This window comes from Cupressus sempervirens, chromosome 4 (assembly GCF_028749045.1).
Source record: "Cupressus sempervirens isolate cs-2001-9-10 chromosome 4, ASM2874904v1, whole genome shotgun sequence".
Taxonomy (NCBI): Eukaryota; Viridiplantae; Streptophyta; class Pinopsida; order Cupressales; family Cupressaceae; genus Cupressus; species Cupressus sempervirens.
Window position 1 is genome coordinate 590692295 of NC_143121.1, and position 15693 is coordinate 590707987.

The 15693-nt window shown below is 37.7% G+C and overlaps 1 protein-coding gene across 1 annotated transcript in view; it reads right to left on the reverse strand.

Moving 5' to 3' along the window:
* LOC149562586 (hydroxyacylglutathione hydrolase 2, mitochondrial-like) overlaps positions 1-15693 on the reverse strand; it is a 111439-nt gene extending 95746 nt beyond the window's left edge. The window contains exon 1 of the mRNA XM_089826066.1: positions 15452-15693. Coding sequence (XP_089682192.1) covers positions 15452-15505 — 54 coding nt within the window. The 5' untranslated portion in view covers positions 15506-15693. The remainder of the gene's footprint in view (positions 1-15451) is intronic.

Here is a 15693-nt window from a genome sequence, read left to right on the forward strand (position 1 = left end):
TGCCCTACAGAAGGATATGGTTCGCATGATGAAGGAATTTAAAAACATGCAGAAGGAGCCAAAAGGCAGTGAGCTGTGGTGCACGGAGTGTAAGACAGACAGGCATACTAAAGGATCGTGTCCAAAGAACCAATTTTGTGACATCTGTCAGATCATGGGCCATTCGACAAAGGACTGTCCCTTTAACATGAAGACGAGGATCTCCGCAGGTGCTTCTTACGCAGCAGGCTTCCCCGTCGAGCAGTAACAGAAATGCAAACATTGATGGTGCCACATCCGGAGGGTATAGGAATAATAGCAGAGGGCAAAATAACAACAATGCAAACAATAACAATAATAATGGAAGCCGAAGTCGAACCCAGTATGATGCAAACGGACGGCCGATCATTCAATGCCGAGCATGTAATTTGTGGGGTCATTTTGCGCGAGATTGTACAGCGGCAAACACACAGAAATTATTATGCAGATGGTGCGGACTCGGCGATCACGAAGATTCCAAGTGTCCAAAAGCTGGAGTAAACTTGATCACTGTTGGCACGGATGTAGAGGAGGTTCTGGCAATTACACGGAGGCAAGCGGAGGAAAAGAGAAAAGTGGGGGAAGCGCAAGCGAAAATTGCAAAGGCATCGTCGGCGGGGACATCTCAGTTGAAGGACATCACCAGCACCTTGGCAAAGAACTTCGCAGAACAAAACATTGTACGGCAGATCTTACAAACGGAGATACCGGTCAAGATAAGTGACCTCCTTCTCACAATGCCCCAGTTACGGACGGCCATTCTGAATCATACACCGTTTTCGAAAGCAACGGAGGACACAGGAAGGGACAGTAGGGAAGCGACGGCAACAGACCCAATGCTGCTGGCACTCACATCCGGACGACATCCGGCGGTCGTCGAAATGGGGATTTTGGGAAATGTTTTGACAGACACAATTGTCGATGGAGGGTCCGGCGTGAATGTCTTGCCGGAGGATACTTGGAAGAAGTTGGGAAAGCCGACATTGTGGCCACCTGCATTTCAGTTGCTCACGGCAGACCAGCACGGGATCAAACCGTTGGGAATCTTGAAAGCGCAACCGGTAAGAATTGGTACGCAACAATTTTTATTGGATTTTGTGGTCATTCCATTAAAAAGAAAAGAATATGATGCTATTCTGGGACAGGATTGGTTGGTACAAGCAAAAGTAAAACATGATTGGAAACGAAATACCCTATCAATGGAGCGCGGAGGCAAAAGATTCATAATTGACCTGCACACGCAAATGGTTGGCGAGGAGGCAGCATTGTCAGATTCTGACAGTGAAGGCGAGAGTGATGACGAAGGAAAGAGGAGAATGGAACCGGATGAAGGAGTATTGAGACTTGACGGAGGATTGAATGACGACAACCTGGACTCGGTGAATGGCCTTTACCACTGGCAGATAGAAGACTACGAACTCTTTCCGAGTTGCAATATGCTAAGGGTCGACGAAGATGAGAAAAAGGAGGAAAATGAATGTCCGGAGGAATGCAGGGAAGCGGAAGAAGGAAAAGCTTCCATGGCTGAAGCTGAGGGGAAGAACATATAGTTTGAACACAGAAAAACGAATGATCCCACTGTCCGGTACATGATGAATAGACCGCGCGGAAAGAAAAGGTTACACCGCAGCATAAAATTAGTGGAAGGGCACCGACAGCAAGGAAATAATCCAGTTGCACGACGACCGCAGGCACAGTGGGCAACGGGGGTGGCACAGAACAAACGTAAGGCGTACGACGGTCAAAATGAAATCAAAGTGGAAAAGTTTAAAGGCAGATGGGTTGGACCATATCAGATTCGGAAGGTCGATGACAATGGAGCGATCAGATTATCAACTTTGGACAGGCAGAAGATACCTCCGGCAGTCAACAGATCCAAATTCAAAATATATGGTGCCAGGAAGACTCCGTTGCTGTCACAGGATGGCCAGCTGACTCCGTCATTGTTGCAGAATGGCGACGCCTGAAGGCAAAATGGAGTTACCTTTGTTAGTTGATTTCTTTTTTAAAAAAAAAAAAGAAAAAAAATTTGAGAAAAAAATAAATAAATAAATAAATAAAAATTAAAAATTAAGGACCCCGCGGACAGAAAGGCCCCGCGGGCAACAGTCTGTCCACGGGTGTTACAAACAAAGCCCCGCAGGCAACTGACGGCCCGCGGGTGAAGAAGACAAGGCCCACGAGCGACTAAGGACAGACCCGCGGACAACCTGCCCACGGGTTAATATAAGCCCCACGGGCAACAACCTGTCCGTGGGCTTAAAACAATTTTTCCTCCACCAGGCCGCGGGTAAGGAAAGAAACGCCGCGGGTAGGAGAAGAAAGCCGCGGGTAAGGAAAGAAAGGCTGCAGAAAGGACGCGGGTTAAAATAAAAGATTCAGCTCCGCCAGTCAGAGTTTCTCCTCCACCAAAAACAAGACCGCGGGCATAAAACTTGTCTTTCTCCGTCGGTAACAAGGGAAGGTCCGCGGGCAGTCTTCGCCAGTAAAAAGAAAGGCCGTGGGTAAAAAACATTCCCGCCAGACTCCATTCCCTCCTCCAGCCAGACTTCCGTGGGAAACAAAGACATAAAGAAGAGTGCTTGTTCTGCCAGAAAGAGAAGAATTTCTGTGTCCAGAGGGATTTGTGGTGGATTGTAGAGGAAGCAGTAAAAAAAAAAAAAAAAAACGACAACAAAATCAAAATGTTCAAAATGAGTGACAGATGATGCCAAAGGGAAGGGGATGCATCTGTGGTTCCCAGAAAGAGTGCAGAATCGGCAGATAATGACAGAAATGGTGTGTTTCGTGCATTTTTGTGTGGGTTGCGAAGTGCTAATTTGGTCTTGGCGGCAAGGGGTGCTACCCCTCGACCCCGCCGGGGGCATTGCCCCCTGGACCCCCAGTCGTTGCGGATATCAGTCGTGGGAGTCTGACCAGTTCAAAAGAGTTGAAGTTGCTGCAGGCATGGATTGTTTGTGTACTAGAGGCAGTGGGAGCAAGTGTTGGCTGTGAAGCTGTCTTGGTGGATGCGTAGAGAGCTCAAGAGGAGCTGATCATCCAGTTGGAGGTAGTGCAACGACACTTGGCTTAGGGTATCGAGGAATTGAAAACAGAAAAAGCAGCACAGGTGACTATCAAGGTCAGCTTGAGGAGACAGTATTGTGTTAGCAAAGGCTACAGATATAATGGGATGAATGTGGAAGTGATGTGACAGAAGCAGATTTCTCTTGTTGTAGTCACTCTGTTAATGTATTTTGTTTGTTAATTTGTCTCAGATATTTTGTCAGTCGTCAGGAGACGACTTTTCTTTTTGGGGGGGATGGTGTTAGCCGACGGTCCGGCGGTGTTTCTGTATCCTGTAGCCGACGGTCCGGCAGTATTTTGTATTCTATAGCCGACGGTCCGGCGGTGTTTCTGTATTCTGTAGCCGACAGTTCGGCGGTGTTTCTGTATTCTGTAGCCGACATCGTCTGTAGACAGTTTGTAGCGGATAGAATATTTGTGGCCGACGGACTCCTTCGAGAAGGTTCGGCGGTAGTATTTATAGCCCGTCTGGGATTTTTGTAAACCATCATTCATCTACTATTGCGAATATTATGAAGCCTAATGTATGTTTTGGCATATGCGAATATAATTCTGCTGTTTGTGTTCATTGTCTGTATGCGTTCATTTTCTTTACCTGTACGGTAAACATACACCTTTCTTAAGAAGCTTTTGCATTTGATGAGAGCTTACCATCTGTGGGGATTTTGCCTCCAATCCCCTTAGCTCCACTACCTCTCCTTTTTATTGAAATCACATGAATAGTTCTTGGAAGTTCATCTCAATTGTTACCAATGTAGTAAGCCATTGTACTCTCAAAACAATATCTGTTGCAGCCATGGATATCGCCTACATTGGGGTATCAAGTTGATAATCTCCCATGGATAATTTGATGCTATGACACTTCCCTGAACAACTAACTGTGCCCCCATCTACAATCAAAACTTGAAACTCTGGGGCTAGATATACAAAACAATTTAGAAGAGTTGTCAACTTTTTGTTGATGAAATTATGAGTACTACCTGAGTCGATCAACACTGTTACTTTCTACTTCTTTAAGAAACCCACTACCTTGAGAGTTTGTGGTGCACTGAAACCTGAAAGTGCATGACAAGAAATGATTGGTTGAGAATCATGTAATTCCTCACCTGACTTCCTATCCTCCTCTGATATGGGTTCAACTTGGACCTTCAATATAGAACAATTTCTTTTCACTACATTTATGTCCTCGACTATATTTGCTATCACAATTGAAACACAGCCCTTTTTCTCTTTTCTCCTCAATTTGTTGTGGAGTCAACCTAGTAGGTTGAGGAAGAGAAGGTGTTGAATATCCTTTTTCTCTTGTCACATTAGCCCTTTGCTTTCTAGGAATCAAGAACTTTTCCTCTACCCTGCGTGCCAATATAAAAGACTCATTTACTGAGCTGGGACAAAACATGCATACCTCATGTTGAATGTGATCCTTGAGACCACCCAAGAATAAATCATTCAAGTTCTCCTTTGTAATTATATCCACTCTTAAGGATAGATTTTGGAATTTTTGAATATAATCCTTAACTGATCTTGTTTGTTGAAGCTTAGCAAGTTGGCTAAAGAAGTTTTCTATCACACTGTTGCTATATTGTGCTTGGAGTTCTTCTGTAAAAATTGACCATGATACAATGAGTTTCTTTTTCTACCTATGAGTACAAAGCCAATGATACCAAATGAATTGATCTGGTTCTAGATATAAGGAAGCCATCATGACCTTTTGTCCATATGGGATTTGATGTACTTCAAAAAAATTCTCCATTTGATTTATCCATGTTAGAGGATCCTTGCTATCAAATTTGCGCATATCCACCTTTGGAAAAAAAATTCTAAATCCCATAGGTTTAATAAAATTTGTGTCATTATTAGTCGACTTGAAGATTTCACCTTGATTGCTTGATAGCTCCTTCCTTGTTTCATTCATATAGATGTTTACCATGCTTCATATATCTCATATATCTCTCGTAGGTCACACATACCCCTCTTAACCTCTTCCTTGAACTTACTAAGTTCCTCATTGGGATTACTATCCTCTGTTGCTTCCTAATCTTGATCAGAGGATTTCCTCAGTGTGGTGGCATTCTTTTTGCCTCCTGTTGAAGGCCCCGTCATGATCGAAACCAATGTTTTTGAAATAAATCACACAAATGAAATATAAATTCTCTGATTTATTTATTTATTTTTCACTATAACTTACTAGGGCCAAGATACCCTTAATCGGAAAAAATCCCCAAAAAAAATTAGCAAATTTGCTGCCTTGAGAGAGAATTTTCCTAATTTTGCAATATCTTGCTTATTTTTGTTTTTCAATTTCTCCAAGCTTTGAGTATAGGCTCCTCTACTATGTATTCAAAAACCCAATACAAGTTATACTCCAATTCGGTAGGATGTGAGAGATATGAAGATCTCAATAAATTGTGTAGAAATAGTAATTTTGCAATAATTCTCTCAAATTTATTCCAATTCCTCTAAATTTTGGACAATATCTTCTTTAATATGGTCTTCAAAAACCCTTTAAAAATCTTTGAAAAATTCGCTAAAATCTGAAAGTTATGCTCTTCTCAAAATCACCCCAAAGTTGAGAAAATATCTTGCCTCTATGGTGCCAAGATCATGCTCTGATACCACTTGTAATGAAATAACTTGCACAATAGAAGAAATAATATGAAATATAAATACTTAATAATAACTGAGAGTAATAGGCCACTTCAAAGGGGCAACCTCCAAATATCTCCAATGAGAACACACTTCACAATATGAATTTGAAATAAGACTCACAACCTCCTATATATACCTAATTATGCTTAGGTTGAATAGACACAACCCTAGATAACACCTAGGCTGACCTACCTACCTAAATAGTAATATAGTAATGATAACATGACTTAATTAAGGATTAAGATAGCCACAAGTTGACTATTCATAACCCTATATGCACCAATATTAAGGGCGTAGCATAAATATAGAAGACTTGGGTATCTTAATTAATCAGGAAAGATTCAGTACTCCTAAATGTGGCAAATCTAAAACAAAAAGAGGCAGAAAATCACTAAAAGAGCTAAGAGAACTAGATGGACAAGCCAAAGAGCAAAAAAAGATATTTGAGGTACTGAAGTCTGGGAAGGGAAAGAACCTTCCCGAAGAACTAAGAAGATTATTACATGGAATGCCAGGGGCCTAAATGCCCCTAGCAAACAAAGAATGTTAAAACAAAATATAACATTATTTGAGTAAGATATAATTACAATACAAGAAACTACGCTTAACAAAGAAGAAGGGGAGAAACTAAAGAAAAAATTAGGAAGATGGAACGCAGAAATGAAGGAATCAGATGGAGCATCAGGAGGAATGGGAATCATTTGGAACAGTAGAGTAGTTAATATTAAGATTACAGTATCAAACAATAACTGGATGGGAAGTGAGGTAGCAAGTAATAAGAACAATCTCCAGTTCATTCTCATCAATGTTTATGGACCTATCCAAAATACAGATAAGCATAAAGTCCGGGACGAAATAACAGCATTCATAAATCTTGATCCGGAGACAAATATGGTTATAGGTGGTGACTTCAATGCCATCCTTGACCTCAAAGAGAAATTTGGTGGCACTCAGAATGTATCAAGAGCCACCATAAACTTCAGAGAATTGGTCAGTACTAATAATCTGTTAGAAATACCTACCAGCAATGGAGTACTTACATGGAACAATAGAAGAAAAGATTTCAGTTATATTACAGAAAAACTGGATAGATTCTTTTTCAAAGGAGAATTAGCAAAATTAGATTTTTCTATAACTGCATCTATACAGCCAATAGCGGAATTGGATCATTATCCAGTTAAAATCGAATTAACAAAACCTAAGAAACCTAATAGGAAACCATTCAAATGTGGAAAAATGTGGTTCTTAGACATTCATGGAAAACATTAAACAATGGTGGGATGAAGGTAACTTTATAGGATCAAAAATGTACTGCTTTGTATCAAAACTTAAAATGCTCAAAGAAAACATACAAAAGTGGAACAAATCACACTTTAATAATATTTTCCAAGATAAATTAAAAAACGAAGAAGATCTGAAAAAACTTAATAATGAAATTATCAAAAATGGTATGGATAACGAAAAATTCACTAAAGAAAAAGAACTACTAGCTAAACAAGAGGACATTCAAGCAAAAGAAGAAGTCTTATAGAGACAAAAATCAAGGGAAAAATGGCTGGCAGAAGGAGATAGAAATACAAAATTCTTTCTTAATAGTGCCATACATAGTAGAGCTATTAAAACTATTAATCAAATTCAAGACAACAATGGTAGTATAATTGATAATCCAATAGAAATAGCAAGTAATTTTGTAACATACTATGAGAATCTATTAAACAACCACAATTCATCTAATTTGACCAAACAAGAAATAATGCTTAAAAATATACCCAAAGTAATAACAAAGGAGGATAATAGGAAACTTAGCAAACCTTTTATAAAAGAAGAAATTAAAATAGCTCTCTTCAATCTTAGTTCTGATAAATCCCTGAGGCCGGATGGCTTCCAAGCTTTTTTCTTTCAAAAGTGTTGGGAAATTTTAGGAGAAGAATTATGGAAAGCTATTGAGGCAGCCAAGAATGGGGGTTCAATTCTTACTGAAATTAACCATACCTTCCTAGCACTAATACCAAAAAAAATTGTGGCTATGCTACCATCAGATTTTCGGCCCATAGCTCTTTGCAATACTATATATAAGATCTACTTCAAAGCAATAGCAAATAGGATTAAAACATTGCTTCCAAGGATTATCTCAGAGGAGCAAATTGGATTTGTACCAAGAAGATCAATCATTGATGGAATATCCATCATATAGGAAACCATACATTCAGCTGTCAAAAACAAGGAAGCTTGTATGTTTATGAAGTTAGACATACAAAAAGCTTATGATGTAGTACATTGGAGGTTTCTATGTAAATGCCTAGAAAAGTTTGGTTTTTCCAAACAATGCATAAATGTAATCTTTAACTGCATATCTACTCCGAAAATATCATTACTAATTAATGGCACTCCTAAAGGATTCTTCAAGATTTCTAGGGGTATTTGGCAAGGAGATCCCTCATCACCTTTTCCTTTTATAATTATGGCAGAAGCATTTGGTAGAGCAATCCAAAGAGCACAAAGTGATGGTATAATTAATGGCATCATTGTAACTGAAAATGTTCCAAATACTACCCATCAGCAGTTTGCTGATGACACCATTCTTCCAAGAATTAGTAGCAAGGAAGAAACCAAAGCTTTTTAGAAAATTATAATGGATTATACGGTTGCATCAGGACAGAAGGTGAATGTAGAAAAATCGGAAATTTACTTTATAAATACTCCAAGAGACATTAAAGAATACATATGTAGACAAAAGGAATATAAATAGAGCAACTTTCCATGTAAATATCTAGGGATGTATCTGGAAAAAGGTGTCAAGAAAAAAATAGGATGGGATAACATCCTAGAAAGAATTGAAAAACAGACTTAATCGTGGAAAGCAAAATGGCTGACTAAGGCTGGTAGAGTAACTAAAATTAAATTCATTTTATCAATTGTTCCTACTTACCCTTTATCTTGTCTCCTGCTTCCTACCTTTGTCAATAAAAAATTAGAAGGGAAGCTTAGAAGTTTCTTCTAGAGTGGAACAGATGAGAAAAATAAACAAGCACTGATTCAATGGGATAAGACATGTCGACCAAAGAACCAAGGAGGTTTGGGCATAAAAAACCTATGTTGGCAAAATGAGGCTTTAGAAGCTAAACTAGTATGGTGTTTATACAAGGAAAGAGATAAAAATAGGCAAAATTTCTATATAACAAATATCTTAATCCACTAGAGCCCTCGTTGCTTTTCAAAATTAGGGAACCTCTAGGTGGTTCTGAAAATTGGAATTTTATGATGAAATATAGGCCATTGGTCAGCAAATATCTAACCTGGGATTTAGGTAGAGGAGAAGAGGCATTATTTTGGGAAGACTCTTGGGATGGTCTGCCTCCGATCATTAACTCGGGAATATCTAGAAATAGCATTATTGAATTAACTAACCTATGGGGACCCAAGGTTTCAGATGCAAAAACTTTGGTAAATATTGATGATTCAGAGATATGGGCTTGGAAATCTTTAGATGATGTCAATATACCACTTATTGATAAAACCATCCTTGAGAATATCTTCAAAGAAAGAATGGTGATCCATAATAATCACGAAGATAAATTTATATAGGGAGCATCTCAAGATGGAATATACAAAGTCAAGCTAGGTTACAATCTTTTAATTAATTCGCAAAGGTGGGATAATATTGAGATCCCCCTAGATCTATGTTGGGATACTGCTTGTCTACCTAAGGCAAGCATCTTCCGTTGGCGACATTTCAAAATAGGATTCTAACAGCTGACAGATTTACTGAAATGGGATTTGAAGGACCTTCTAGATGCATTTTATGCAAATGCAATTCTGAAAACTCGAAACATATACTATTTGAGTGTCCCTTTGCTCAAGATTGTTGGTATTGGGTTAAAAATACGCTGTTGTGGACTGCTCCTCTCCCACAAGATGTTCAGGGTCTTCTAAGGGGATGGCCAAGCAAAAACAGGATGAACATTTATGACAAAACTTTGGAATATAATACCATCTATCATTATGTGGGAAATATGGAAGGAAAGAAATAGACAAATATTTCAAAATATAGAGCTTGGTAAGATCTCGTTTCTCAATAAAGTTGAGGCAGCTATCACGGAAGTTATGAACTACCATCTTAGGAATACAACGAAAACAGAGGGGACATTCTTAGAATGGGATGGGAATATGAGAAAAAATTGGACACATCTGATTAAGCCCCCCTTAGTGTATCCAAAAAAGGATTCAGTAGCCAAAAAAGCATGCACATGGGAAGCACCTCCGATAGGGTGGAAGAAATTAAATTTTGATGGAGCATCAAGAGGGAATCATGGGAAAGCAAGATTGGGATGCATAATAAGATCAGACAATGGAGAATGGTTGTTAAAATGAGCTAAACCTTTAGGTACTGCTACTAATAATATAGCCGAACTAGAAGCATTAAAAGAAGACTTAAAATTAAGTATTAAAATGAAAATTAAAAAATTAATCATTGAAGGGGATTCCCAAATTATATTAAATGCAGTCAGAAAGCGACAGATACCAAATTGGATTTTAAATGCTAAATTGGAAAATGTATTGAATCTTATAGATCAATTTGAGGATGTTAGAATTCAACACATTTTCCGTGAAGGCAACACAGACGCAAATAAATTGGCAAATCAAGTAGTAGAGGGAGAAGACCTTATACATAGAGTAGGATAAAATTGAGTTTAAACAAGTAGGTTTAGAATTAAACATAAGTTTAAAGGATCATACTTGCATCACTTCAAGTAGTAATTATTAAAATACATGTATAGCAATAAACGAGACTTACACTCATGAAGCATCTAGGAAACCATCATTAATATTAGGCTCAAGCTTAGTAGTGTCTTTCAATGATTTATTTCCTACATGTGTGCTAGATTTATACACGTGAATGCCATATGTTATTTATAGCACGTTTACCTATCACCTGGGCTATTGGGGAGAGGGTGTTCAATTATGATTTCACCTAGCGAACCAACTACTCTGTAATAGGTACCTTCGTAGGATGCCTGGCTAGGGCTAGTGTTGAGAAAGGGGAAATGGTCAGGTTATGTTATAAGATAAGATAAGATAATGATATTAATGTCCAACAAAAGACCAACAAAGGGTCTATGGGACCGAATAATTACAACACAGAGGCTGACAGCAGCAGGAGCACACAAAAGTGTCCGAGAAAGAATACAACAATAACAATATAAAGCATCAAAGAACCAAAGATGAGGCCAAGAAAGAGTTTAGGAGTCTTTGCTAGGCGAAAAGAAGTCAGTCACTGAATGAAATGTATGTCGATGAGTAAAGGCCCTGCCCTATATGTGGCCACTAGTAGAGGAGTATCACTGATGCAAATATTCAGTCCAGGATCTGACGTATCTAGAATGTCTAGTAGATCTAGCAAAGCTAGAAGGTCTTTTCACCCCACGCAAAGGAGATAATGGTGTGAAAAAAGCAGTAATGAGCTAAGTAGATGAGTGTCGATGCGGAAGCAATGACTAGATCATGCTATCACGAAGCATAGTGGTCTCTCGAAGATAAAGTGCGAGACAATGCTGATCATAGTAGCTGAAAAAATCATAAAGAGAGAAGCAATCCCGAAACAAGCAGAAAAATCTACCTCTGATCTCATAATAAATGGGGCAATAGAAAATGAAGTGTGTCTCAGTCTCCACCTCACCCGAAGTGCAAAGTCTGTAGATCCACTCTCCACTGCCAATATGATGGTCATTCTGGACCTGAAGACAATGAGAATAACATCTTTGATATCACCTGGTTAGTAGGTTTGGAAAATGTTGTCTTTAGCATGGATGAAAAACTGCATATTCCGCTCCCTGAGGTCTACATGGCATATGAACCTGAGGAGTTGCAGCTTGTCAATGTGGCTAGGAGATCATCCATGGTCATCAGAGACAACATTAAATTCTTCAATGCATGGCCGAAAATGGAGGCCAGCATTAACTTCTTGCTCAAATGGAGGGGAGTGCGTGAAAACCCTAGCAAGGACTGGCTGATCAATTTTCTTCAAGCTTTTGAAGCCTATGTCGAGCCAGATATCAATTTTAATGACCTAGCTAGACTGCAATTCTCATTGCCGAATTCTATCAAGTCCAGCAGAGAATTAACAATGTATGTATTTCCATCAAGGTCAACTGTTGATGGTGTGGAAAAGGCCAAGGACATAACCATGGTATGCTAGAAGAAAGAGGAAGAGGCTCAGCATTAAAAGCTATGTGATGGACCAATTTTTTTGGGTTTAGATATGTTAAGGATAAGCCTTGTCAAGTTTAGGTTTTTTTCAGTTTAGTAATATATGTTAGATATGGCCCTAGGTGTGGCCTATTTTGGTTTGTTCTTCGTCTCCATACCGATTGATAGATTCTTATGTATCTGGTTTTATAGTTGCTGTAGGCCAGGTTTTATGGTTATATTAGGTCTATCTACAATTGGTATGGATTAGTTCATTATATGGCTTTTTGGGCACAAGCCAGAACCTGTTAGTAGGGATATTATAGATAGTTGTTTGAACAAATGATATATAATGTATAAAGGATTCACTAATGAATATATAGTTTAGTTCCTAATATAAAGTCAGACCTGTTTAGTACAAGTAATTTTGGTTTTAAAGAAAGAAGGTTTGATATATATATCTATGTTTCATACCAATGTATAGATAGCAGTACTAGGTACTATATTTCCCTTCTTTGTTTAATTTTTGACTATGCTTCCATTTGGCAGAGGAGTTCATCATGTTGAATATTTTCCAGTAGGCAGATAGTATTTTCTAATTAATATTAGATTCTATAGTAGTTAATGTAAGTAGTAAAATGCCTTTAGTTTAGCTTAGAGGGGATAATGAAAATACTAGGCACTCTAAGAATTAATGGCAAACTGAACAAATAGCAAATTGTGGTTCATATTTAGTAGACAATCATAAGTATTATATAATTCTATTTATAAATCTCATTAGTACAGATTAGGATACTGTTAAGGTAACGATGTTTAATACACATGATTAATGCTCAGCATTAGATAGAGTAAATTTATGAATTGATGAATTTATGTATATTAAAATTGAAGTGGGGTAATCCTGAGTAGAAATGAATGAAATTACCTCCTACAGCTTTGTTTCGCTGAGACTATTAATAGGATGTTTGGACTTTATTTTAACATCTTTCTTATTACCACTTTGATTTTGATTGCTAATCCCCAATTGGTAGAGAGTTGTTTTTGTCATGCAGATGCTTAGTAAGAATCCCGAAGATTAAAAGTTGGATTCTTGTCACTTTAGTACCCTGTTTTCTTTACAGCAGTAGATCCATTGTAAATGTATCATATTATTATTTAAAACTATGAATGTAAGAGTTTTGTTCATACTGGGGTATGCCCCTTTCATGTCTGTATAATATAGGACTTTGGTCCTAGGCAAGACTGAAGGTTTTCTTCCTCTATTCTTTTCTACCAGTGTCCGTTTGAATGGAGAACAATGTAACTTTTTCTAATTCTATATAATATAAAGGCTTCGGCCATTTACCGATCAAAAAAAAAACATGGTATCTCATGATTAAATCAATCCGATAGAAGCTACAACCTTAACACTACCCTACAGTAAATTACTTGTTTCCACAATTGCTCCAAAATAAATTGAAATTTGAATTGATAGTATGAATAAGCATGGATGTCATCGATCATTTATTAAAAAGGTAGAGATGATTTTCCTATGCTCCATGGGGATGCATCACCCTACCTATCCCCAATCTATGCACAAATTAAAAAACATTTCCAGGATGGCTCTCAAAGTGGTCAAGGAGAACCAAAAGTCCCTTGAATGGCAAGGGGATTCCTAGGGATCCCCTATCTGTCTTAGGGACTCTTGGCCATCCCCTATGGCCTAGCCACTTTTGGGAGGGCAATTTGAAAAAAAAACATTCTAATTTGAAAAAAGGGAAGGTTGGCTAGGCCTACAAGAATACCCAAACTACCTTAAAGTTTAAACAATACCAAAACCTAATCTAAGCATACATAACCAAATGTTGATGTTAGTGTTGGGAGGTTGAGACGAACCAGAGATAATTATAACGTCTCAAGTGATGCATAATTAAACATATCGACAGAGACATCTTCAGCAATAAATGCACAATGGTAACGTTCTATTAAGAGATAGATTATATTATCCTTCCCAATGGCATGTATGAACCAACTCCATAACTAGCTAAGTATGAAGACAATTCTCCAACAACGATTATCATTTGCTAAGGATGTGTTTAACGATAACTAACAATTGAGCGATTGATATTGTTAATAATCGAAGGGATGTAACTAAGTGCTAATTATAATTGAATGGTTCCACTCACGATTTTCACAGCTATAAGAAGTCATCGACTTGTCTTCTCAAATTACTGAAGACAAAAATACACAATACATGTGTAAATCAATATATATGCAAAGGCATATTGAATACATGTGAAGATCGATATATATATATATATATATATATATGCAAAGTGAAGATCGATATATATGCAAAGGCTACCTCTCTGCATTAGATGTATTTAAGATTTAAAATTGTAGAGCTGTTTTTTGTTCACTTCATAGATACGTTATTTTACTTCAAGATGCTCGACTTACTATATATATATATATGCAAAGGCTACCTCTCTGCATTAGATGTATTTAAGATTTAAAATTGTAGAGCTGTTTTTTGTTCACTTCATAGATACGTTATTTTACTTCGAGATGTTCAACTTACTATGGATCTAAAATAATTGGTCTCTATTTTATTTCGATAGAAATATTTCGTATATATTGTCAATTTAAGATCTTTCTAATTAAAAATAAATGTTGACACTAAATAGTTTTTCTTTCAAATATTCTTTCACTATACATCATACGCTCCCCACTAATACCAATGTAGGGTACACCTCTCAATGTAATAATTTCATGCACCTTGTAAATAACCATTCTTTGAGTTTTTAGTCTTTCTTGGTATATGAAAGTGGATTCAGCAGTTAAAGTTCAAAACTGAATTTGATTAAGATTAGATAGGGAGTGTAACAACATTGGCGCGCTATCCAACAAAACCAGAATTTCATTAGTGATGTCAACAATAACAGGTTTTAATGGTCACTGTAGAAGTATTCTGTTACCATTATTTTGTCCAAGATAGCGAGGCCATGGTCCAGTTGTATGCGCTGTGCTCAATTTGGGCAAAACTGAATTCAAGTGTTTTAACATTTCAAACAAACATTAGCTGTCGCTTCTTCTTGTTCTTCTTCTTCTGTTAACTTAGTGGAAAAAGGTTTACCGAGTTCCCAAGGTTTGGAAACCCTTATTGATTCCGTCCTTACTTTGCAACCCTGTTCTAGCGCAAAGTTCCCAATAAAACTACTATTCCCCCCTAAGCTAGATATATTATACGAAATCTCTGAGCAGTACAATAGCACTATATATATTATCAAAATTCTCTGCATACATTACAGAAAACAGTTGTGGAATAATTTACTAAGACCAACATAGGCAATTCAAGACATGTTTAACATCTTCTTCAGAACTACTTCTGTAGAACTAAATATTCTTAACAGTGTTATGCAATTCGAGACATCGTAATACACCTCATCAGAGCTAATTCTACGTAATTAAATTCGGGAGAATTATAGTATGTAGGAAGAGACAACAGCAATGCTTACGCTAAGAGCATACCTGTATGATATGCAATACTTACGGTAGGAGCAGACTTTGATAACATGGCGGAGGAGTGGATCCTGCGAGCAAGCATTGCTCTTGTAAGTGATGCAAATCAGAGAGAATCAGTGGGAGTAACTTCCCTGGAATGTATGAATCAGCGGGAGTAACTTCCCTGTAATGTCGCCAGACATTCGAAATCACCACTTTATAATGCTGGGTTCCATGGAGGGGGAGGCAATCCCATGAATTTCATTCTCTCAAGTTTCAACTTCTCAATTT